Here is a 25,037-nt window from a genome sequence, read left to right as displayed (position 1 = left end):
CAAGCTTAACAAATACTATTGCACCTTCTATTTGGAAGTAAACTGGCCGAAAAACTTGAAATAAGACCAGTAAAATGCAAGGGGGGTGATTGTAACCCATATTTCAGAAGATCAGCAAACAACAGATATTGATAGGTGGGGTTGGGGATAATTAGCTGAGCCTTTAAAACAAAAACAGCTGAATCATCTGTAAATGCACTAAAATAGAAACAGGGGCAGCAGCATTACTTTGCTAAAGTTATGCCGGTCATATATGAATCCATCATTCTTCCGCCAAGTAACTTGAAACAATCTACAAAAGAGAATTTTATTTAAAACAAATGAAATGTGACTTAACAGGACCACAGAAGCAAACAGAGCCATCATATTCATATTCAAGAAAGCGATCTCTATCGTCAGGTATAGTTGAGGTATATCTACCTGTCGCCTAGAAGTGTCAGGCCTTCTCCAAACATCCATCCATCCATTTGGTGCTGCTCTAAAACCTGAAAAATGACAAAACAATGACTACTGATTTGGTGTCGGGTAGGTTAACCATTGCTGCAGACATAAAACATGCAATGTTTATATATGGAAAGCAAAGGAATTAACGTACTTTTCCTGTTTGAAGATCAACCTTCCGGACCGACGACTGCCCAGAAACAAAATTAGAAGCATTTAGTTAGTGCTTTACATAACTGGTTCCAGAAAAGCAAGTGAATAAAACAAATACAGCTTGCAAACTCATAATAATAAATCCATAACAGTGACACCAAGTCTGCTACTACTTGTTTCTTTCCACAACAGGTTATTAATTGTGAGAAGAAAACCAAGGAAGTATTCACTCCTTAGCATGCCAAGAATAATTACTCAAGTGAAGCACAGATTTTTGTTGCCAAGCTAAATTGGAGCAGCAGATTCTTGGTCCACATTGGCATTACCTACCTGGTGGTAAAGGCCAGTGGACTCGTAGAGAGTGTCGTTTCCCCCGTACAGGAGGCCCTGCCAAGAAGAGACCACGCGATCTGAGAAATCGGTCAGGGAGGGAACCAGATCGGGAGGGAACGGAGCGGAGCGTGGGGACCTGGGTGAAGGCCGCGGGGTCGTGCGGGTACTCGCGGACCAGGTCGAAGGAGTAGAACCGGGCGGCGGCGAGCGGCGGCCGGCGGAGGAGCGCCGCGGGGAGGTAGGCCGGGCGCCAGACGGCGGCAGCCGCGGCGAGGAGGAGGAGCGTCGCGAGGGCGGCGCCCGCGGCCGCGACGGCCGTGCGGCGGACGCGGCGCGAGGACGGCGGGGAGGGGTTGGTGGAGGATACGGAGAGGGGGGAAGGCGCCATGGGGGAGGCGTGGCGGCGGGGCGGCGGGGGCCTCCGTCGGGAGCCGGCGGTCATTTGGGTCTGGTTGGTCAACCACTAAATTCTCGCTTTAGATTTGGATTTGAGTTTTTAGCCTTCCTGATTTCTTAGCTGAAATTTTTGACTTTGGAATGAATGCCTACTTTGAAATCTTTTGTTCTTTTACACACACAACATATTTGATTTTTGTGCAAAGAAATATAAAAGCATTTAGAGCACTACTTTAGTGATCCAAACGCTCTTATGTTTCTTTACAGATGAAGTACTTTACAAAATATATCACGCGCATCAGGAAGGCGTATTGGCTCCGAGGAGCATTCGCTCCGCATGAAAAGTAAATTCAAAAAATAAAAAATATGTGTTTTTCTATAAATGTTCATGTTATTGTGACAAGCATGCTTGATAATTTTCATGTGAAACAGAGCAGCGGTATTTCATAAGTCAAAAAAACAAAATTCAGGTGACATTTGGTGTTTAGTTTTTTCTCTTTTTTTTTGCACAGGCCAAACTACTTAACTTTTTTGCCTACAAATTTGCACGTAGCTTGTGACTATGTATAGATCAAATTTCTGTTGGGAATTTTTTTTTTTGACATTTCAAAAATTACTTTCGCGCGCAGGAGCACATGCACACAGGGGGCGAATTAGATTTCCGACCCACATCACACTTCTTGCCAATGTTTCGTCGCTCAAGCCATGGTGCATGAATATAAGAATATACAATGATTATATATTGACAGAAAATTGCGTAACCTACCCCTTCTCTCTCGCAACTGTGCAAATCGGACGTGGTTTTTATAAGAGTGAGCCGATGTCATTACATCGTATATGTATTGTTTGTATAGATAAGACCAAATAACAAACGTATGCTAGCGAACAATAAGTGACTCGGAGCGGGCCTACTTTCTTCCACAACAATATCTTGGAAGATGGACACAAGGCAAGGGTAAAGCAATGACCGCTCAAGCTACTTCCACAAAGGGGCCTCATTTTCTCTGCATTGCTACAGAGTGAATCTCCATATAAAATATGCCTTAGAGACTTATTTCAAAACTTGTTTCGGAAAATCAAATTTTTCTGCCACAACTTTCACGATTGTAATTCCATTATGAAAATTTACAAGCTTTTAGAACATTTGTAAATGTTTGTCAAAAAATCAGGTTTTTTTTGAATTTTTCTTGAATTTCTTACGATTATCCTGTTCACCCTAGCTCATTTGAGCTCGAGCTGAGAAACTCTGCGACCCATACATATGTTTTTTTTAAATAGTTTGGATTGCTTATCATATGTGTCACATGGTCCATACATATGTTTTTTTAGAAGAATAACATACATATGTTACTAGTCCATATTAATATCTTCATAGTGTGTTATAACATATGTGTAATGTCATACAAACATTCATATATTTAGATGTGGACTTATTTCCCCTGCAAAATAAAATACATGTATACTCATTTTGCCTTAAGTGTGTTATATTATGATAACGTATTAACTTATTCAGCGTTTTGGTATTTACATCATTAAGGATCGAGACACTCGAATAAACACCGGTTAATGAATGTAATCCGTAGTGTGTTAATGACTCGTGTTCGGTCAGCAGTTTTGTAGCCGTAGCAGGTAACACGTCAGCTGAAAAATCATACATAAGGAGACCATACTCGTAGTTTGGAGTCTCCCGTCGTAGATCGTGCACGGTTGGTGAGATCCACGGTACTCCTCGTGATGAACTTCCGTTATCACCTGCTAATAATGCTGATTATCTCCACACTGCCATTCACTGGCGGAGCTAGGCAATATCAAAAGACTATACTTTTCCTAATCTTCCTTTTCAAAAAAAAAATCCTTCGCATATTTTACCAAAGCTGGGGGGCCATGGCACCTGCAGCTTACCACGTAGCTCCGCAACTGCTGCCATTGTCATCCCAGCTTGCTGGTCCTGACTAATAATGTTCGTTCAATCAGCGCACTGTTGTTTCTTCCATGATTATATAGAGACTGGTGTCTTTTTTTTTTCTTTTCCTTTTTTGCAGGGGATATAGAGACCGGTGTCTGTAAGACGCAATGTAATACTTCCTTCGTCCGGAAATACTTGTCACATGAATAGAACAAATTGGATGTATCTAAAACTAAAATGCGTCTAGATATATTTATTTCCATGAAAAGTATTTCCAAACGGAGGGAGTATGTATGCCAATTTGTTTTCTGCATATAACCCTGGTCCATTGGTACCTGCTGGTTTTAGCTATGGCAGAGCTCCTGCTATTTCTTCAGAACGTTGATAAATAATCCACTTGTGTCCTCTGCCAAGCGTCTCCATTTACTCTATTTTCTTCTCAACTTTTAAAAAATTGCAGACTCGAAAGGGTATAACAGAGTAAAAGCTAGCTTGGGGTTTTACTGTTAGCTTAGTTATTGCTTTTACTGTGTACTGCTTGTCGATTGATTGTGCACACTTGTACTTTTGTCGCATGCTGGTTGCCATACGTCACTCGTTAAGATCTGACTCATGGAGTTGATGCATGTCGTTTAGCGCCTAATGTACGTACTCATGTAACTAATCCTGCATAGAAAAAAAATACTCTTCTACATGTACGCGTCATGTTGGTCACGTTATATTAGGTAGACTGCAAGCGTCAAAACAATAGGAAATAGGAAGAGGAGATGATTGATTACCAGCCACATGCCAACTTGTTTTTACATGATAATATATGTCTCATTTATACATAATGATCATGGTACAAGCCACGTAAACATCGACCCGCCAAAATAAAAAAGACAGCAAAACACTAGTCTTTGCACAAAGAAACACTAGCTAAGAAGATTTTTTTTTTACACTCAAGACTGAATAATTCACTGAGCTTGACATCACCGCCTGTGACCTGCCTTCGGCACCACTACAACAACCACCAAAGAAAAAAAAATGACGGGTCACTCCTCATCCAAGCTCGAAAATATACAAGCCGTGGGAGAAAAATATATAGCTACTTGAGAGTGGCTCGTATATATATACATAAGAACTTAGACGGACTTGGCTTCTACAAGTACACGGGCTCATCTGCATAACACTTGCATAGATCTCCAAATCAGTCTAGCTAGCTCCTCTTGGCGAGTCAATAATGGAGAACACCATCCTCCCTACAATGGCGCTCGCCGCCCTCTTCCTCTTCCTCTTTCTCAAAGCCACTTTCCGCCACGGCCAGAAGTACAACCTCCCGCCTGGCCCGAAACCTTGGCCGATCATCGGCAACTTCAACCTCATCGGCGCGCTCCCACACCGCTCCATCCACGAGCTCTCCAAGGAGTACGGCCCGCTCATGCACCTTCAATTTGGCCCCTTCCCTCTCATTGTTGCCTCTCGTCGGTCGACATGGCCAGGTTCTTCCTCAAGACCAAGGACATCCTCTACGTCGACCGCCCTAAGTTTGCCTCCGGCATGTACACCACCTACAACTACGCTGACATTACATGGTCGCCCTACGGCGCCTACTGGTGCCAGGCGCGCCGCATCTGCCTCACCAAGCTCTTCAGCCCACGCCGCCTCGCACTCATGGCGCACATTCGTGTGGACGAGGTGCACGCCATGGTGCGCAACATATTTGCGGCGTCTGGGCCCAAGCGCGTTGTGCATCTTTATAGGGACCACATGTCGACACTGAGCTTGAACGTGATCACGCGAATGGTGATGGGGAAGCGGTTGTTCGCCGACGGCTCGTCGGAGGGGCCGGTGCCGTCGACAGAGGTGTTCAGGTGGATGATGGACGAGCTGTTCCTGCTCAATGGCGTGCTCAACGTCGGCGACTGGATCCCATGGCTGGCCTGGATGGACTTGCAGGGGTACGTGCGGCGGATGAAGAAGGTGGGGAAGATGTTTGACGCGCTCATGGAGCACGTACTCGACGAGCACAGCGTAGGCGAGCACCGCCGTCGTGAGGGCGAGGCGGCGAGGGACATGGTGGACGTGCTCATGGACATCGCCGACGACCCCAGCCTCGAGGTCCCGCTTGGCCGCACCGGCGTCAAGGCTTTCACACAAGACCTCATCACCGGAGGCACGGAGAGCTCGGCCGCCACCGTTGAGTGGGCCATGTCAGAGCTCCTGAGGAGGCCAGATGCATTCGACGTGGCCACTAAGGAGCTGGACCGCGTCGTCGGTCGCGGCCGGTGGGTGACGGAGGAGGACATGCCGAACCTGCCCTACATGGAGGCCATCGTGAAAGAAACCATGCGCATGCACCCCATCGTCCCGCTCCTCATCCCGCGCGTCGCCCGTGAGGACGCCGCCGTCGGCGGGTATGACGTGCCCAAGGGTGCGCGCGTGCTCATCAACGTGTGGACCATCGGCCAGGACCCGGAGCTGTGGGACGCCCCGGAGGAGTTCAGGCCAGAGAGGTTCATGGGGAGCAAGATCGACGTGAAAGGGCAAGACCTGGAGCTTCTTCCATTCGGGTCTGGCCGGCGGATGTGCCCCGGCTACAACCTCGGGCTGAAGGAGGTTCGCCTTAGCCTGGCGCACCTACTGCATGGGTTCACCTGGACACTGCCTGTGGGGATGCCCAAGGAGGAGCTGAGCATGGAGGAGGTTTTTGGGCTAACCACCAGCCGCAAGTACCCGCTGAAGGTCGTCGCCGCTCCCAAGCTACCTGCTCATCTCTATCTTTGAGTTTGATATACGTCATGCATGTGGTATGGTTCATCGGAATACTAGTCTATTCCGCCAGTCTACCAGCCACAAAAAATAAGGGGTAGTTGGTTGCTCAAGACAAGTATGTAGACCAAACCTAGTTACCTCAAAGTTTGTACTAAACCAGCGACAAATAATATGGATCGAAGCAAGTACTATATAAGTGGGATATCAGAGTTCACCATCTTGTAAAGTCAATAATTGGCATAACCCCATGGCCGGGTCAAGATGCATTTTACCTTCATGGTGCACTACGTTTTCCCTTTTTCTTTTTGAAATGCTTGTTGCACTGCTCAGCGTCTTACACACGGCCGATGTAGCTTCGACCCTCGTCCGAGCTCCGAGGTACTCAAGCAGCCCGCTCCTCTTCTCGCAGCCCCGCTTGCTCGCTGATCTCTCTCTTTTCTTTTCATTTCTTTTCTTTTCTGTCGCTCCCTGCTGGGAAAAAGATACAAAAAAGTCATTTCCTCGCTAAGGGAAAAACTCTACCATTTTTACGGATTAAAAAAGTTCATGGTTTTTAAAATTTGTTTGCGATTTTAAAATATTTATGAATTTAGGAAAATATACATGGATTTTGACAAATATACTCAAATTTAAAATATATTCAAGAATTTAAATTTTTTCAAAATTCGAAAAATATTCAAGGACTTGATAAAATAGTCAGAAAAAATGATAAAGACTTCAAAACAGTTCATGAATCAAAAAATAATGTTCACAAATTGTTAAAGTTCACTTATTTAAAAACTACTCGTGGATTTCAAAAATTGTTTAATTTTTTCATAATTTTATGAATTATAAATGAAAAGAAAATTAAATGAAACTATAAATAGGGAAAAAAGAAAACAAAACCGAAAAAACCTTGGAAAAATTGACAACGAAACACACACAAAAAAACAGCACAGAACCTTTGATAACCTTCTGAAAACCAATGCTTGTATCATGCATGGGCGGCCCATAGCTCCAGGGTTAGGGTATTCTACCACAAGGAATTATTCCCCGCCTTAAGCACAAAATAAGATTGCCTTTGTCTGTGACTCATAGGTGCATCCACATGATACTTCCTCCGGTCCTCTTTACTTTGCATATAAGATTTGTCCAACTTTATAGAAGAAAAATATCAACACTCTCAATGCAAAATCAATATCATTAGGTGCATCATGAATGTAGTTTTCATCTCGTATAACTTTCATATTGTACATGTTGATAGTTCGTCATATAAATTTGGTCAAAGTCGATGAAGTATGACTTCAGACAAATCTTATATGCGAAGTAAAATGGACCGGAGGGAGTACTATTGATAGATTGACTTGACTGAATGACTGCAAATACTTTATAGTACTACCTCCATCCGGGTTTATTGTGCCCCTTCGTATTTTGGGCCAGAGTTTGACCATTTATAGACTACAAAAATATATAATATATGCTACAAAAATTTATATTGTCGGATTTGTATTTGAAGGAGCTTTCTGACAATATATTTTTGTGTGACATATAGTTTATTTTTTGTTAGTTAATCCTTTAGGTCAAACTTTAGCCCAAAATAAGAGGAGGCCTAATAAACCCGAACGGAGGAAGTACCTCACTAAATTATTTATTTCCCATATAAACACTATTTGTTTCTAGATATCTCGTAACTGACTGTGTATTACTATGTGACTTGTTCACACTTTGTACACTTTAGAATTATCTTTTACTTGCACGTAAAACATATACTATTATACTCTAGAAATCTCTACCAACTTATTTGCTAGATTCATACTAAAATACTCTACTATGTTTTTATATATTTAACAAAACAATGGATAAAGACAAATATAGACACACAATAATACATCAAGACACATGGAATTATTTGTTGGTCAATGTGATACTATTTATGGGCTTATATTTGGGGTAAAGTTTATAGAAGCAGTTTTAGTTTTTTTTAATTAAATATCATAAGTCAAATGTGAAAGTCAAAATACTTTGGCGACAATTTTTTTAGTTCCGCACATGAAAATTCTTTTGTGTATTTGAATATAAATGTCTTCATTGCATTGATAGTTTGGATATTATATTGAACAAATAGTATGTTAAATAATGCATAGAAGTCATGTATAAATAATCATGTGTAATACAAAAACAGGAAAGGTATAGTTGCAACATTAATTTTGATTAAGTAAAAAAGATCAATATAAGTATATAAGACCGAATGTGCTCTATAGCACCAACTGGGTTCTCAATGTCTCATTACAAATATATGTTGTGTACACGGTTTTATTTGTAATACGTGTGTGTAAACCATTTTATTTTTAAGATGTGTGGATTGAAAAAGGCTGCCAATGTATTACATTATCAGATAGACTGGTCATTTCCCGTACATTAACGGGAAGCATAATCTTCAATATATATTTGTTTATACTGTGCGGGGGAGACAAAGAGATGCCCGCATAATAGGAGCACTTGGCTTGGCCCACAATTTAATGAGATAATGTTTAATTAGTGGGCTAGGCCATAGCGAGCCCGAAAGCTCACTCCAGTAGCGGGCATAAATCTCACGAAATCACTGATTAAGTAGCTGCTTTGCAATGCAGCCTCTCACCGCAGCCTCTTGCTATTTAGGGTGTGTTTTTACCTCTAGGGTTTTTTTACGATCTACCTTGTCCTGGTGGCGATCGCTGTTAGATTAACATATTTCGTGCCGCCGAGGATAGTCATCTCAATAACATCAAGTTGTTTGCACTTGCATGGTGAATTTAGGGAACCAGGGGGTGAGGTAGTAAAGGGGTAGGGAAAGTTCCGGTTGTAGCCTCATACTAGTGTACCACCTATCCTCATCATCCATTGTTGCATAAAGTTTGCGTAAGAAAACTTCTTCTTTTTTTCTCCCAAATAAAGAAAACATTTAAACTCGAAACTTTGCAGATCAACATCACACAAGTACTATCAGGTGTAGAAACAAATTGTACAAATACTATCAGTTGCAGACAAACTCGAAACTTTGCAGATTAACATCACAAAAGAACATTTAAACTCGAAACTTTGCAGATCAGCATCCCAAATAAAAGAACATTTAAACTCGCAACATATTTTTTTTAAATGATACTATTCATTCTAATTTTGAAATTTGACAAATTGTTGTTTCATAAAAAAAACATTGTATATAGTGAGTGACACTTGTCTATACACATATATTTTTGAATTGTTTGGATTGCTTATCACATGTGTGACACTTGTCTATAGTTTATATGAAAATTTTGAAGGCCAAATGTTCTCTTGTTTGGAAGAAACGAAAAAGAAAATTTCTATAAAAGGATAGCACGAATCTTGACGCAAACTGAATGGTGTAGATAGTGTAGAGGCGATCCTGCAGTTGCCTTGGCCCCGACGTATGGAGCTGCCAGCTGCCTTGGTCCTGACGTTTCAAGAGAAAAGGAGTCCTTTTTAGTTGCCGCCGAGAAGGAAAAGAGTCAGAATTCAAACATGGCGGCCTCCACGATGGCAGCACCGCCGGCCGATCTCCCGGCCGCCGACCACCTGGAGCCTCCGATGGCCGCGTCCCGCACGCCCATCCGCGCGATCCTGGCCGCCACGGACGCCCTCGCCGGCGAGCGCGTGGTCGTGGGCGGTTGGGTCCGGGCCGGCCGCGTCCAGTGCGGCGGCACCGTGGCCTTCCTCGCCGTCAACGACGGCTCCTGCCACGCCAGCCTGCAGCTCGTCGTCGAAGCGGCCTGGGTGACGCACCCGCCGCTCGCCCGCCTCGCTGCCACGGGGACCTCCGTGCTCGTCTCCGGCGTGCTCCGGGTCCCGCCCGGGAAGAGCAAGGAGCGCATCGAGCTGGGCGTCGAGGCCGTCATCGACGCCGGCGAGGTCGACGACCCGGCCGCCTACCCGCTGCCAAAGGGTAGGATTAAGCTCGACCGCCTCCGGGACTTCCTCCACCTCCGGCCCCGCAACGACACCATCGCGGCGGTTGCGAGGATGAGGAGCGAGCTCACGTTCGCCACACACTCGTTCTTCCGGGAGATGGGTTTCGTGTGCGTGCACACGCCGATTATCACCACCGACGACTGCGAGGGCGCCGGCGAGATGTTCCAGGTGACAACACTGTTCAGCCAGGCCCAGAAGGCGGACAGGGACCTCAGGCTGAAGCTTGCTCCTCACCATGATGCCGACGATGAAGAAGAAGAAGGAACTGTCGGTTTCGAGAGCGACTTCTTCAGGCGTCAGGCTTTCCTCACCGTCTCCGGCCAGCTCCAGGCCGAGGCCTACGCCTGCGCGCTCAGCGGCGTCTACACCTTCGGCCCCACGTTCCGTGCCGAGAACTCGCACACGTCGCGGCACCTCGCCGAGTTCTTGATGGTCGAGCCGGAGATCGCGTTCGCAAACCTGCAGGTAATATTGATCCACAATGTTCTCTACATAGTATACATTGTACTTGTGTAAACCGTGTTTATTTCTGCGATGCCTACTGATATCCATGCTAAACTTTGTCACATATATACAGGATATCATGAACTATGCAGAGAGCTACGTGCAGTACCTCTGCAAGTGGCTGCTGGAGCATTGCATGGAGGACATGGAGTTCATGGCTAAAACCCATGATAAGGCTGCGATCGAGCGTCTAGAGCTAGTTTCGTCGACGCCTTTCGAACGTGTCTCGTATACGAAGGCTGTTGAGATACTGATGGGCTCAGCTGGTAGCAAGAAGTTCCAGACCAAAGTTGAATGGGGAATCGATTTAGCGTCCGAGCATGAGAGGTATATATAGTTGTATACACCTGTGCAGATACAGTTATAAGCATTGATATTTCTGTTATTTCCCGTGTTGTTTGGATTTTTGTGGTGATTCTGAATTTCTTGCAACCTGAAGGTACTTGACTGAGGTGATATTCAAGAAGCCTGTCATTGTTTATAACTACCCGCGAGGGATAAAAGCGTTTTATATGAGGCTCAACGATGACCAGAAGACTGTGGCTGCTATGGATGTTCTTGTTCCCAAGGTGTATAAGGGAGGAGCAATATGTTGAATTATTGAACAATGTTCATTGATTTAATTTAGAATTGATAATTTCTATGATACCTTAACTGATACTGGATGTGGCGTACCTCTCAGGTTGGTGAATTGATTGGTGGTAGTCAGAGGGAGGAGCGCTTCGGTATCCTTAAACAACGGTACCATCACCTTCTTATAATTGTTTTTTTTTTTCAAAATTGCAGGATACTACAAATGTTAAATTAACTTTGTAACAACCAATCCATGTCTGCATATAATAATACAAATTAAGGCACTTGTAGTGGACTAATTAACAACATGTTGTGTATGTAGGATACTGGAGGCCGGTTTGCCGATGGCATCCTATGAGTTCTATCTGGACCTTCGACGCTATGGATCCGTGAAGCACAGCGGGTTCGGGCTGGGCTTGGAGAGGATGCTCCTCTTCGCCACGGGCCTTGACAACATCAGAGATGTCATCCCCTTCCCCAGGTACCCTGGGAAGGCCGACCTCTGAAGATCTGATTGGCCTCCCAAGCAATAGCACAAGTTGTCCATAGTCTGATAACCAGCTAGGGTACAGTGGTAATAGGTGTAAAGCATAGTAAGTGTAAATTAGCATAAGTTGTCCATAAGTGAGACTAGGAGTCATACGTGTGCATATATCATAGTTTGTGATGATGTCCTTTAGATAGCACAAAAATAGTCTTTTTATTTCAGTTCATGTCAAATTTGAATTTGAATGTAAGGATTGTACTAATTGAATTGTTGTTATGGAGCATAAATGAAAAACAGACCAGCTGCTAGCTCGTCCCTGCAGTAGTTTTTTTTTTCATATCAGTTGTTCAATTCAGGCGTGTCTACACAACTAGAGTTGTCAACTGAATTTCTCTATATAGCTTCTCTCTTCCAGCTTAATTTTGTAGAGAAAGACGTTCAAACTTGTTTCTCTTGATCTGCCCAAGGTATTTTATCATCAAAAGCTCTTATCTTACAGTTCATTGTTTTTGATATAGCTAACCACTCATTTTGAGTGGTCTTCTCTTACACGTAGAATTTCTAACACAACATTCAGGCCTTGTCACCAACCATGTATCCACGTAATTTTTTCAAAATGAATCTTTGTATTTCCAACTTGAAGCCCACACGTCACAAAGCACGATGGACGATTGATCATCAGCAGTGAGCTCGTGAGGCCTAAGGATGAGTTGTGTTCTGAAGTGATGGAAGGATCACAGCGCCCTTAAATGCAGCGGGGATGGTGTATGTCATATGGTTGTTCCGAACAAATGTCTCTAGAGAAGGACATATCAAAGGTACATATAAACACTCTTTATTTCTTATATCGTGTAACAGACTTTGTTTTAATGTGTGACTCGGTTCACACTTTGTACACTCTGAATTATCTTCTTGCAGGTAAACCATATACTACTCCCTCCGCCCAAAATAAATACTAAACTTAGTGTAAAGTTGAGTCACTTATTTTGGGACGGAGGGAGTTCTCTAGAAATCTCTACCAACTTATTTGCTAGATTAATACTAAAATACTCTACTAAGTTTATATATATATTTAACGAGACAATGGATGAAGACAAATATAGACACACTATAATACATCAAGACACATGAAATTATTTGTTGGTCGATGTGATACTATTTATGGTCTTATATTTGGGGTAAAATCTATAGAAGAACTTTAGTTTTTAAAATTAAATACTCTAAGTCAAATGTGAAAGTCACATATTTTTGCGACAAATGTTATTTTTATTCTGCACATGAAAATTCTTTTGTGTATTTGAATAAAATGTCTTGATTGCATTGCTAGTTTGCATGTCATATTTTAAAAATAGTATATTAAATAATGCATAAATACTCATGTATAAATAATAATGTGTAAATACAAAAACAACAAAGGTATAGTTGCAACATTAGTTATGATTAAGTAAAAAAGATCAATATAAGTATGTATGACCGAATATGCTCTCTAGCATTAACTGGGCACTCAGTGTGTCACTACAAATCTATGCCGTGTAGACCTTTTTTTAGCAACACATGTGAATTGACAAAGACAAATGTGTTATTGGATAGAGTGTTCATTGCTAGTCCATTAACGGCAAGCATAATATTGAATATAGGGTTTGTCTAATCCTCATCTGGACATTATGTCACATCTAAGTTATGACATCAACAACACTTTATCACAACTAAAAAAGCACAACATTTTTTTGTTCGTCTTTTTATTAACTGTAAAAAAACAAGCTATTAACTTTTTTATGGGACGAATATACACACCATGTTCTGCCCACTATTCATCAGCTAGCTAATTATCACTAAATAGTATAGCGTTTGGGACTTAATTTATTCTATGTGGATTTTGGGTACAAGCACTAGCTACCTAGTCCTGATAGTACTCACGTAATTTATTGTTGTTGTTGTTGTAGTTGAGAATTACTAGCTTATTTTCTAATTTATTTTGAGTTAATTGCTAGATAATTACTTTCGTAACTATTGTCAAAAAATTACTTCCCTAACTAATTAGTAAGCATCACACGTTAGGTACATTTCTAGCTCCGACTACTATGATAACTACTTGTGATGGCCGCGAACCCGTTCGGAAAAGCTACACCAAAATTAAACCAAAGCCGTCTGGGCAGACCAACACCCCTCATATCCAGTCTAAATATTGTTGGAAATATGCCCTAGAGGCAATAATAAATTAGTTATTATTATATTTCCTTGTTCATGATAATCGTTTATTATCCATGCTATAATTGTATTGATAGGAAACTCAGATACATGTGTGGATACATAGACCACACCATGTCCCTAGTAAGCCTCTAGTTGACTAGCTCGTTGATCAATAGATGGTTACGGTTTCCTAACCATGGGCAATTGGATGTCGTTGATAACGGGATCACATCATTAGGAGAATGATGTGATGGACAAGACCTAATCCTAAGCCTAGCACAAAGATCGTATAGTTCGTATGCTAAAGCTTTTCTAATGTCAAGTATCATTTCCTTAGACCATGAGATTGTGCAACTCCCGGATACCGTAGGAATGCTTTGGGTGTATCAAACGTCACAACGTAACTGGGTGACTATAAAGGTGCATTATAGGTATCTCCGAAAGTGTCTGTTGGGTTGGCACGAATCGAGACTGGGATTTGTCACTCCGTGTAAGCGGAGAGGTATCTCTGGGCCCACTCGGTAGGACATCATCATATGCGCAATGTGACCAAGGAGTTGATCACGGGATGATGTGTTACGGAACGAGTAAAGAGACTTGCCGGTAACGAGATTGAACAAGGTATCGGTATACCGACGATCGAATCTCGGGCAAGTACAATACCGCTAGACAAAGGGAATTGTATACGGGATTGATTAAGTCCTTGACATCGTGGTTCATCCGATGAGATCATCGTGGAACATGTGAGAGCCATCATGGGTATCCAGATCCCGCTGTTGGTTATTGACCGGAGAACGTCTCGGTCATGTCTGCTGTCTCCCGAACCCGTAGGGTCTACACACTTCAAGGTTCGGTGATGCTAGGGTTATAGAGATATTAGTATGTGGTAACCCGAAAGTTGTTCGGAATCCCGGATGAGATCCCGGACGTCACGAGGAGTTCCGGAATGGTCCGCAGGTAAAGAATTATATATAGGAAGTGCTATTTCGGCCATCGGGACAAGTTTCAGGGTCACGGTATTGTACCGGGACCACCGGAAGGGTCCCGGGGGTCCACCGGGTGGGGCCACCTGCCCCGGGGGCCACATGGGCTGTAGGGGTGTGCGCCTTGGCCTATATGGGCCAAGGGCACCAGCCCCAAGAGGCCCATGCGCCAAGAGATAAGGGGAAGGAAGAGTCCTAAAGGGGGAAGGCACCTCCGAGGTGCCTTGGGGAGGATGGACTCCTCCCTTGGCCGCACCCTTCCTTGGAGGAAGGGGCAAGGGCTGCGCCTCCCCCTCTCCCTTGGCCCTATATATAGTGGGGAAAAGGAGGAGCAAACCAATCTAAGGCCTGGCGCCTCCCTCTCCCTCCCGTGACACATCTTCCTCCTCCCGCAGCGCTTAACGAAGCCCTGTTGGAATCCCGCTACCACCACCACGCCGTCGTGCTGTTGGATCTCCATCAACCTCTCCCTCTCTCCTTGCTGGATCAAGGCGTGGGAGACGTCACCGGGCTGTACGTGTGTTGAACGCGGAGGTGCCGTCCGTTCGGCACTAGGATCATCGGTGATTTGAATCACGACGAGTACGACTCCATCAACCCCGTTCACTTGAACGCTTCCGCGCGCGATCTACAAGGGTATGTAGATCCTCTCCTTCCCCTCGTTGCTAGTCTCTCCATAGATTGATCTTGGTGATGCGTAGAAAATTTTGAATTTCTGCTACGTTCCCCAATAGTGGCATCATGAGCTAGGTCTATGCGTAGTTTCTATGCACGAGTAGAACACAAAGTAGTTGTGGGCGTTGATTTTGTTCAATATGCTTGCCGTTACTAGTCTTATCTTGATTCGGCGGCATCGTGGGATGAAGCGGCCCGGACCAACCTTACACGTACTCTTACGTGAGACCGGTTCCACCGACAAACATGCACTAGTTGCATAAGGTGGCTAGCGGGTGTCTGTCTCTCCTACTTTAGTCGGATCGGATTCGATGAAAAGGGTCCTTATGAAGGGTAAATAGCAATTGGCATATCACGTTGTGGTTTTGCGTAGGTAAGAAACGTTCTTGCTAGAAACCCAGAGCAGCCACGTAAAACATGCAAACAACATTTAGAGGACGTCTAACTTGTTTTTGCAGGGTATGCTATGTGATGTGATATGGCCAAAAGGATGTGATGAATGATATATGTAATATGAGATTGATCATGTTCTTGTAATAGATGATCATGGAGCCCCAAGATGGAGATCAAAGGAGCTACATGATATTGGCCATATCATGTCACTATTTGATTGCATGTGATGTTTATCATGTTTATACATCTTATTTGCTTAGAACGACGGTAGTAAATAAGATGATCCCTTACAACAATTTCAAGAAGTGTTCTCCCCTAATTGTGCACGGTTGCTACAGTTCGTCGTTTCGAAGCATCACGTGTTAATCGGGTGTGATAGATCCTTACGTTCACATACAACGGGTGTAAGCAAGATTTACACATGCAAAAACACTTAGGGTTAACTTGACGAGCCTAGCATGTACAGACATGGCCTCGGAACACAGAGACCGAAAGGTCGAGCATGAGTCGTATAGAAGATACGATCAACATGAAGATGTTCACCGACGTTGACTAGTCCGTCTCACGTGTTAATCGGACACGGCCTAGTTCACTCGGATCATGTAATCACTTAGATGACTAGAGGGATGTCTATCTAAGTGGGAGTTCATAGGATGAACTTAATTATCCTGAACATAGTCAAAAGGATTTTGCAAATTATGTCGTAGCTCATGCTATAGTTCTACTGTTTAGTTAGGTTCCTAGAGAAAATTTAGTTGAAAGTTGATAGTAGCAATTATGCGGACTAGGTCCGTAAACTGAGGATTGTCCTCATTGCTTCTTAGAAGGCTTATGTCCTTAATGCACCGCTCAGTGTGCTGAACCTCGAACGTCGTCTGTGGATGTTGCGAACATCTGACATACACATTTTGATAACTACGTGATAGTTCAGTTAAACGGTTTAGAATTGAGGCACCGAAGACGGTTTTTGAAACGTCGCATGTTTTGAGGGTTGAAATTAGGATTTCATGCTTGTGCCCACGTCAAGAGGTATAAGACCTCCGACGATTTTCTTAACCTGCAAACTAAGGAGAAAAGCTCAATTGTTGAGCTTGTGCTCAGATTGTCTGAGTACAACAATCATTTGAATCGAGTGGGAGTTAATCTTCTAGATAAGATAGTGATGTTTCTCCGAAGTCATTACCACCAAGCTGCTAGAGCTTCGTGATGAACTATAATATATCAGGGACATATATGATGATCCTTGAGATATTCGCGATGTTTGACACCACAAAAGTAGAAATCAAGAAGGAGCATCAATTGTTGATGGTTGGTGAAACCACTAGTTTCAAGAAGGGCAAGGGCACGAAGGGATACTTCATGAAACAGCAAATCAGTTGCTGCTCTAGTGAAGAAACCCAAGGTTGAACCCAAACCCGAGACTAAGTGCTTCTGTAATAAAGGGAACAACCACTGGAGCAGAATTACCCTAGATACTTGGTAGATTAGAAGGCTGGCAAGGTCGATAGAAGTATATTGGATATACATTATGTTAATGTGTACTTTACTAGTACTCCTAGTAGCACCAGGGTATTAGATACCGGTTCGGTTGCTAAGTGTTAGTAACTCGAAATAAAAGCTGCGGAATAAACGGAGACTAGCTAAAGGTGAGCTGATGATATGTGTTGGAAGTGCTTCCAATGTTTATATGATCAAGCATCGCAAGCTCCCTCTACCATCGAGATTGGTGTTTGCGTTGAGCATAGACATGATTGGATTATGTCTATCGCAATACGGTTATTCATTTAAGGAGAATAATGGTTACTCTGTTTATTTGAATAATACCTTCAATGGTCTTACACCTAAAATGAATGGTTTATTGAATCTCGATCATAGTGATACACATGTTCATGCCAAAAGATAGCAATGATAGTACCACCTACTTGTGGCACTGCCACGTAAGTCATATCGGTATGAAACGCATGAAGAAGCTCTATGTTGATGGATCTTTGGGCTCACTCATTTTTGAAAAGTTTGAGACATGCGAACCATGTCTATTGGTGTATATGCATGAAGAACCTCCATGCAAATGGACCATTTGGACTCACTTGATTTTGAATCACTTGAGACATGCAAATCATGCCACATGGGCAAGATGACTGAAAGCCTCGTTTCCAGTAAAATGGAACTAGAAAGCAACTTGTTGGAAGTAATACATTTTTGATGTGTGCAGTCCAATGAGTGCTGAGGCATGTAGTGGATATCGTTATGTTCTTACTTCACAGATGATTTGAGTAGATGTTGAGTATATTTACTTGATGAATCACGAGTCTGAATTATTGAAAGGTTCAAATAATTTCAGTGTGAAGTTGAGAGATCGTCGTGACAAGAGGATAAAAGATCTATGATATGATCATAGAGATGAATATCTGAATTACGAGTTTGGCACAGAATTAAGACATTGTGGAAATTGTTTCACAACTGATACAGCCTGGAACACCATAGTGTGATGGTGTGTCCGAACATCATAACTGCACCCTATTGGATATGATGCATACCATGATGTTTCTTATCGAATTACCACGATAGTTTATGGGTTAGGCATTAGAGACAACCACATTCACTTTAAATAGGGCACCACGTAATTCCGATGATATGACACCGTATGAACTATGGTTTAGAGAAACCTAAGCTGTCATTTCTTAAAAGTTTGGGGCTGCGACGCTTATGTGAAAAAGTTTCAGGCTGATAAGCTCGAACCCAAAGCGGATAAATGCATCTTCATAGGACACCCAAAACAGTTGGGTATACCTCCTGTCTCAGATCCGAAAGCAATAAGGCATTGCTTCTAGAATCGGGTCCTTTCTCGAGAAAATTTTCTCTCGAAAGAATTGAGTGGGAGGATGGTGGGTACTTGATGAGGTTATTGAACTGTCTCTTCAACTAGTGTATAGCAGGGCACAAAGAGTTGTTCCTGTGGCACCTACACCAATTGAAGTGGAAGCTTATGATGGTGATCATGAAACTTCGGATCAAGTTACTCCCAAACATCGTAGGATGACAAGGATGCGTACTACTTCAGAGTGGTACGTAACCCTGTCTTGGAAGTCATGTTGCTAGACAACAATGAACCTACGAGCTACGGAGAAGCGATGGTGGGCCCGGATTCCGATAAATGGCTCGAGGCCATAAAATCCGAGAGAGGATCCATGTATGAAAACAAAGTGTAGACTTTGGCAGAACGGCTCGATGGTCGTAATGCTATTGAGTACAGATGGATTTTAAAAGGAAGACGGACAATAATGGTACGTATCACCATTAAGAAAGCTCGACTTGTCGTTAAGATGTTTTCTGACAAGTTCAAGGAGTTGACTACGGTGAGATTTTCTCACTCGTAGCGATGCTAAGAGTCTGTTAGAATTATGTTAGCGATCACTGCATTATTTATGAAATCTTGCAGATAGGATGTCAAAACATTGTTTCCTCGATGATTTTTGAGGAAAGGTTGTATGTGATACAAACCGGAAGGTTTTGTCAATCCTGAAAGATGCTAATAAGTATGCAAAGCTCCAGCAATCCTTCTGAGGACTGGAGTAAGCATCTCGGAGTTGGAATGTACGCTTTGATGAGATGATCAAAGATTTTGGGTTTATACAAAGTTTATGAGAAACTTGTATTTCCAAAAAAGTGAGTGGGAGCACTATAGAATTTCTGATGAGTATATGTTGTTGACACATTGTTGATCAGAAATGATGTAGAATTTCTGGAAAGCATATAGGGTTATTGGGAAAGTGTTTTTCAATGGAAAGCCTGGATTAAGCTACTTGAACATTGAGCATCAAGATCTATAAGGATAGATCAAAACGCTTAATAGTACTTTCAAATGAGCACATGCCTTGACGTGATCTTGAAGGTGTTCAAGATGGATCAGTCAAAGAAGGAGTTCTTGCCTGAGTTATAAGGTATGAAGTTAAGACTTAAAGCTCGACCACGGCAGAATAGAGAGAAAGGACGAAGGTCGTCCCCTATGCTTAAGACATAGGCTCTACAATATGCTATGCTGTGTACCGCACCTGAAGTGTGCCTTGCCATGAGTCAGTCAAGGGGTACAAGAATGATCCAAGTATGGATCACAGGACATCGGTCAAAGTTATCCTTAGTAACTAGTGGACTAAGGAATTTTCTCGATTATGGAGGTGGTAAAAGAGTTCGTCGTAAAAGGTTACGTCGATGCAAGCTTAACACCTATCCGGATAGCTCTGAGTAGAGATACCGGATACATATAATGGAGCAACAATTTAGAATAGCTCCAAGTAGAACAGTTATTTGGATTAGCTCCAAATAGAACGTGGTAGCTACATCTAGTAGATGACATAGAGATTTGTAAAGCACACACGGATCTGAAAGGTTCAGACCCGTTGACTAAAACCTCTCTCACAAGCAACATGATCAAACCTAAAACTCATTGAGTGTTAATCACATAGTGATGTGAACTAGATTGCTGACTCTAGTAAACTCTTTGGGTGTTAGTCACATGGCGATGTGACCTGTGAGTGTTAATCACATGGCGATGTGAACTAGATTATTGACTCTAGTGCAAGTGGGAGACTATTGGAAATATGCCCTAGAGGCAATAATAAATTAGTTATTATTATATTTCCTTGTTCACGATAATCGTTTATTTTCCATGCTATAATTGTATTGATAGGAAACTCAGATACATGTGTGGATACATAGACCACACCATGTCCCTAGTAAGCCTCTAGTTGACTAGCTCGTTGATCAATAGATGGTTACGGTTTCCTAACCATGGGCAACTGGATGTCGTTGATAACGGGATCACATCATTAGGAGAATGATGTGATGGACAAGACCTAATCCTAAGCCTAGCACAAAGATCGTATAGTTCGTATGCTAAAGCTTTTCTAATGTCAAGTATCATTTCCTTAGACCATGAGATTGTGCAACTCCCGGATACCGTAGGAATGCTTTGGGTGTATCAAACATCACAACGTAACTGGGTGACTATAAAGGTGCATTACAGGTATCTCCGAAAGTGTCTATTGGGTTGGCACGAATCGAGACTGGGATTTGTCACTCCGTGTAAGCAGAGAGGTATCTCTGGGCCCACTCGGTAGGACATCATCATATGCGCAATGTGACCAAGGAGTTGATCACGGGATGATGTGTTACGGAACGAGTAAAGAGACTTGCCGGTAACGAGATTGAACAAGGTATCGGTATACCGACGATCGAATCTCGGGCAAGTACAATACCGCTAGACAAAGGGAATTGTATACGGGATTGATTAAGTCCTTGACATCGTGGTTCATCCGATGAGATCATCGTGGAACATGTGGGAGCCAACATGGGTATCCAGATCCCGCTGTTGGTTATTGACCGGAGAACGTCTCGGTCATGTCTGCATGTCTCCCGAACCCGTAGGGTCTACACACTTAAGGTTCGGTGACGCTAGGGTTGTAGAGATATTAGTATGCGGTAACCCGAATGTTGTTCGGAGTCCCGGATGATATCCTGGACATCACGAGGAGTTCCGGAATGGTCCGGAGGTAAAGAATTATATATAGGAAGTGCTATTTCGGCCATCGGGATAAGTTTCGGGGTCACCGGTATTGTACCGGGACCACCGGAAGGGTCCCGGGGGTCCACCGGGTGGGGCCACCTGCCCCGGGGGGCCACATGGGCTGTAGGGGGTGTGCCTTGGCCTATATGGGCCAAGGGCACCAGCCCCAAGAGGCCCATGCGCCAAGAGAGAGAAAAAAAGGGGAGAGTCCTAAAAGGGGAAGGCACCTCCGAGGTGCCTTAGGGAGGATGGACTCCTCCCCACCCTTGGCCGCACCCTTCCTTGGAGGAAGGGGCAAGGGCTGCGCCTCCCCCTCTCCCTTGGCCCTATATATAGTGGGGAAAAGGAGGAGCAAACCAATCTAAGGCCTGGCGCCTCCCTCTCCCTCCCGTGACACATCTTCCTCCTCCCGCAGCGCTTAACGAAGCCCTGTTGGAATCCCGCTACTTCCACCACGCCGTCGTGCTGTTGGATCTCCATCAACCTCTCCCTCTCTCCTTGCTGGATCAAGGCGTGGGAGACGTCACCGGGCTGTACGTGTGTTGAACGCGGAGGTGCCGTCCGTTCGGCACTAGGATCATCGGTGATTTGAATCACGACGAGTACGACTCCATCAACCCCGTTCACTTGAACGCTTCCGCGCGCGATCTACAAGGGTATGTAGATCCTCTCCTTCCCCTCGTTGCTAGTCTCTCCATAGATTGATCTTGGTGATGCGTAGAAAATTTTGAATTTCTGCTACGTTCCCCAACAAATATGGGGCGGATATGGGGCGTCTGGGCGCGTCCGCCACGTCGCACCCGACAGCCCTACCCCACCTCCAATCACACCAAATCCACCTCCTCCCCCTACCGGATCCATTTTCTCTCTCCTTTCTTCTTCCTCCTATGAGCCATCCATCTAGCAGCTCCGCCGCCACATGCGGTCAGCAGCTGTTCCTAGGCTCCGCCCCTCCAAAAAAGAGTCTTGATAACCCACAAGTATAGGGGATTAATCATAGTCTTTTCGATAAGTAATACTGGCGAACCCAACGAGGAGTAGAAGGAAATGACAAGCGGTTTTCAACAAGGTAATGTCTTCAAGCACTGAAATTGTCAGTAACAGATAGTTTGATAGCAAGGTAATTTGTAACGAGCAAGTAACGATAACGGTAAATAAAGTGCAGCAAGGTAGCCCAATCCCTTTTTGGCAAATGACAGGCCAAACGGTCTCTTATGATAAGCAAAGCGTTCTTGAGGGCACACGGGAATTTCATCTAGTCACTTTCATCATGTTGGTTTGATTCACGTTCGCTACTTTGATGATTTGGTATGTGGGTGGACCGGTGCTTGGGTGCTGTTCTTACTTGAACAAACCTCCCAATTATGATTAACCCCCCCCCCTCGCAAGCATCCGTAACTACGGGAAAGTATTAAGATAAAATCTAACCATAGCATTAAACGTATGGATCCAAATCAGTCCCTTACGAAGTAGCGCATAAACTAGGGTTTAACCTTCTGTCACTCTAGCAACCCATCATCTAATAACTACTCCACAATGCATTCCCTTAGGCCCAAAGATGGTGAAGTGTCATGTAGTCGACGTTCACATGACACCACTAAGAGAATCTCAACATACATATCATCAAAATGTTAAACACATATCAAATTCACATGATTACTTGCAACATGATTTCTCCTGTGGCCTCAAGAACAAATGTAATTACTCACAATTAATATTCATGCTCAAGACCAGAGGGGTATTAAATAACATAATGGATCTAAACATATAATCTTCCACCAAATAAACCATATAGTAATCAACTACAAGATGTAATCAACACTAGTCACCCACGGGTACCAATCTAAGGTTCTGGTATAAAGACTGAGCACAAGAGATGATCTAGGGTTTGAGAGGAGATGGTGTTGTTGAAGATGTTGATGAAGATTGGCTTCCCCAAGATGAGAGGGTTGTTGGTGATGATGTTGGCTTCGATTTCCACCTACATGAGGGAAGTTCCCCCGGCGGAATCGCTCTGCCAAAGGGCAAAAGTGCTCCTGCCGAAGTTCCGCCTCGAGACGGTGGCGTTCCGTCCCGAAAGTCCTCCTATTATTTTTCCTAGGTCAAAATGACCTATATACCAGAAGATGGGCAATGGAGGTGGTCCGGGCTGAGCACAACCCACCAGGGCGCAGCTAGGGGCCTGACGCGCCCTGGTGTCTTGTGCTCAGCAGGTGGCCCCCTCCGGTAGTTATTTGCTTCAGTATTTTTCATATAATCCAAAATAATCCTTTGTAAATTTTCAGCTCATTTGGAGATGTGCGGAATAGGTGTCCCGACGTAGCTTTTTCAGGCCCAGAATTCCAGCTATTAGTATTCTCCCTCTTTGTGTAAACCTTGCAAATTGTGAGAGAAAAAGGCATGAGAATTACTTCATAAAGCATTATTATACATAAAAACATTATAAATAACAGTAGGAAAACATGATGCAAAATGGACGTATCAACTCCCCCAAGCTTAGACCTCGCTTGTCCTCAAGCGAAAGCCGATATAAAAAATCATGTCCACATGTTTAGAGAGAGTGAGAGAGGTGTCGTATAAAAACAAAATACGGACATAGTAGCATCATACGGTTTATCAAACAACTTTTATCATATAGATTCTCATGAACAAGTGACAATTCATCACAACATCGAAGTAGAAGGCATAAACCTTATTGAAAATCAACAAACGATGTTCCGAGTCAACTTTGCAAGCACAATTCATCATATTTTCAGGAAGGGTCACGTGTCGGAGCCTTTTGGCAAGTCCACATACTCAACTATCATTTAGTCTTCTATGATTGCTAACACTCACAGCATACCCATGAACAAAAAGTTTCAACTGGACACATATAAAGATAGGGGCTTAATTTCGCCTCCCAACATATTCACCTCAAGGGTGATGTCAACAATAATAAATCATGCTCACTCATATCCAACTGGGTATATGTGCCTAGATCTTTCCTCACCACATGATGCTTGTGAAAAGGAAAAAATAAAAAGGAATAGGGGAGAATACTTTGACTCTTGCATAAAAGTAAAAAATAGGCCCTTCGCAGAGGGAAGCAGAGGTTGTCATGCGCTTTTTGTTTGCATGCCAAATCCCTTAATGCAAAAGAATGTCACATTATATTGCCACTTATGATAGCAACCTCTATTATGCAGTCTGTCGCCTTTATTACTTTGCCATCACAAGTTCGTACAACTCTCAATTTTCTCTTACACTAAACGATCGAACATATTTAGAAGCAATTTTTATTGCCTTATTGCACCGATGGCAACTTACTTGAAGGATCTTACTCAATCCATAGGTAGGTATGATGGACTCTCAAATAATGAGTTGAGTTTAGGGTTATCGGATGCACAAGTAGTATCTCTACTTAGTGCGGAATTTTTGGCTAGAAAAGATATTGGGAAAGCACCACATGTTGAAGGATCTATGACAATATAACTTCTATGTGGATAGGAACAAACATAACTCATTACGTTGTCTGCCTTGTCCAACGTCAACAATTTTGACATATAATAATTAATGGGGGCTCACAATCATAAAAGATGTCCAAGATAGTGTATTTGCATGTGAATCTTCTCTTCCCTTATTAATTCTTTCATGGGTAGCATCATTGACCAATGCTATGTTTGTCAACTTCCAACAAATTTTACAACTTATACTTTTTCCTTATGTGATGTCATTACTCATCATAAGATTAGCATATGATCT

The 25,037-nt window shown here is 43.2% G+C and overlaps 2 protein-coding genes and 1 pseudogene across 2 annotated transcripts; 2 read left to right on the top strand and 1 right to left on the bottom strand.

Annotated features, from left to right (window-relative positions):
* Window positions 1–228: 228 nt before the first annotated feature.
* LOC125521672 (glutaminyl-peptide cyclotransferase-like) lies at window positions 229–1,403 on the bottom strand (the record flags this gene model as incomplete). Its single annotated transcript, XM_048686723.1, is given in 5 exon segments — window positions 229–292; window positions 421–485; window positions 596–631; window positions 925–981; window positions 1,064–1,403. Coding segments are annotated over 5 exon segments (528 nt in total), but the record flags the coding sequence as incomplete, so codon positions are not given.
* A 2,966-nt stretch (window positions 1,404–4,369) lies between these two features.
* Window positions 4,370–6,568, top strand: LOC125522496 (annotated as a pseudogene).
* Window positions 6,569–9,490: 2,922 nt separating this feature from the next.
* Window positions 9,491–11,828, top strand: LOC125522362 (asparagine--tRNA ligase, cytoplasmic 1-like). Its single transcript, XM_048687424.1, has 5 exons — window positions 9,491–10,393; window positions 10,506–10,759; window positions 10,872–11,001; window positions 11,115–11,173; window positions 11,328–11,828. Exons 1-5 carry the CDS (start codon window positions 9,497–9,499, stop codon window positions 11,509–11,511), a joined length of 1,524 nt encoding a protein of 507 aa, XP_048543381.1. The 5' UTR covers window positions 9,491–9,496; the 3' UTR covers window positions 11,512–11,828.
* The last annotated feature ends 13,209 nt before the right edge of the window (window positions 11,829–25,037 follow it).

This window comes from Triticum urartu, chromosome 7 (assembly GCF_003073215.2).
Source record: "Triticum urartu cultivar G1812 chromosome 7, Tu2.1, whole genome shotgun sequence".
NCBI lineage: Eukaryota > Viridiplantae > Streptophyta > Magnoliopsida > Poales > Poaceae > Triticum > Triticum urartu.
This window is presented reverse-complemented; position numbering and strand designations above follow the sequence as displayed.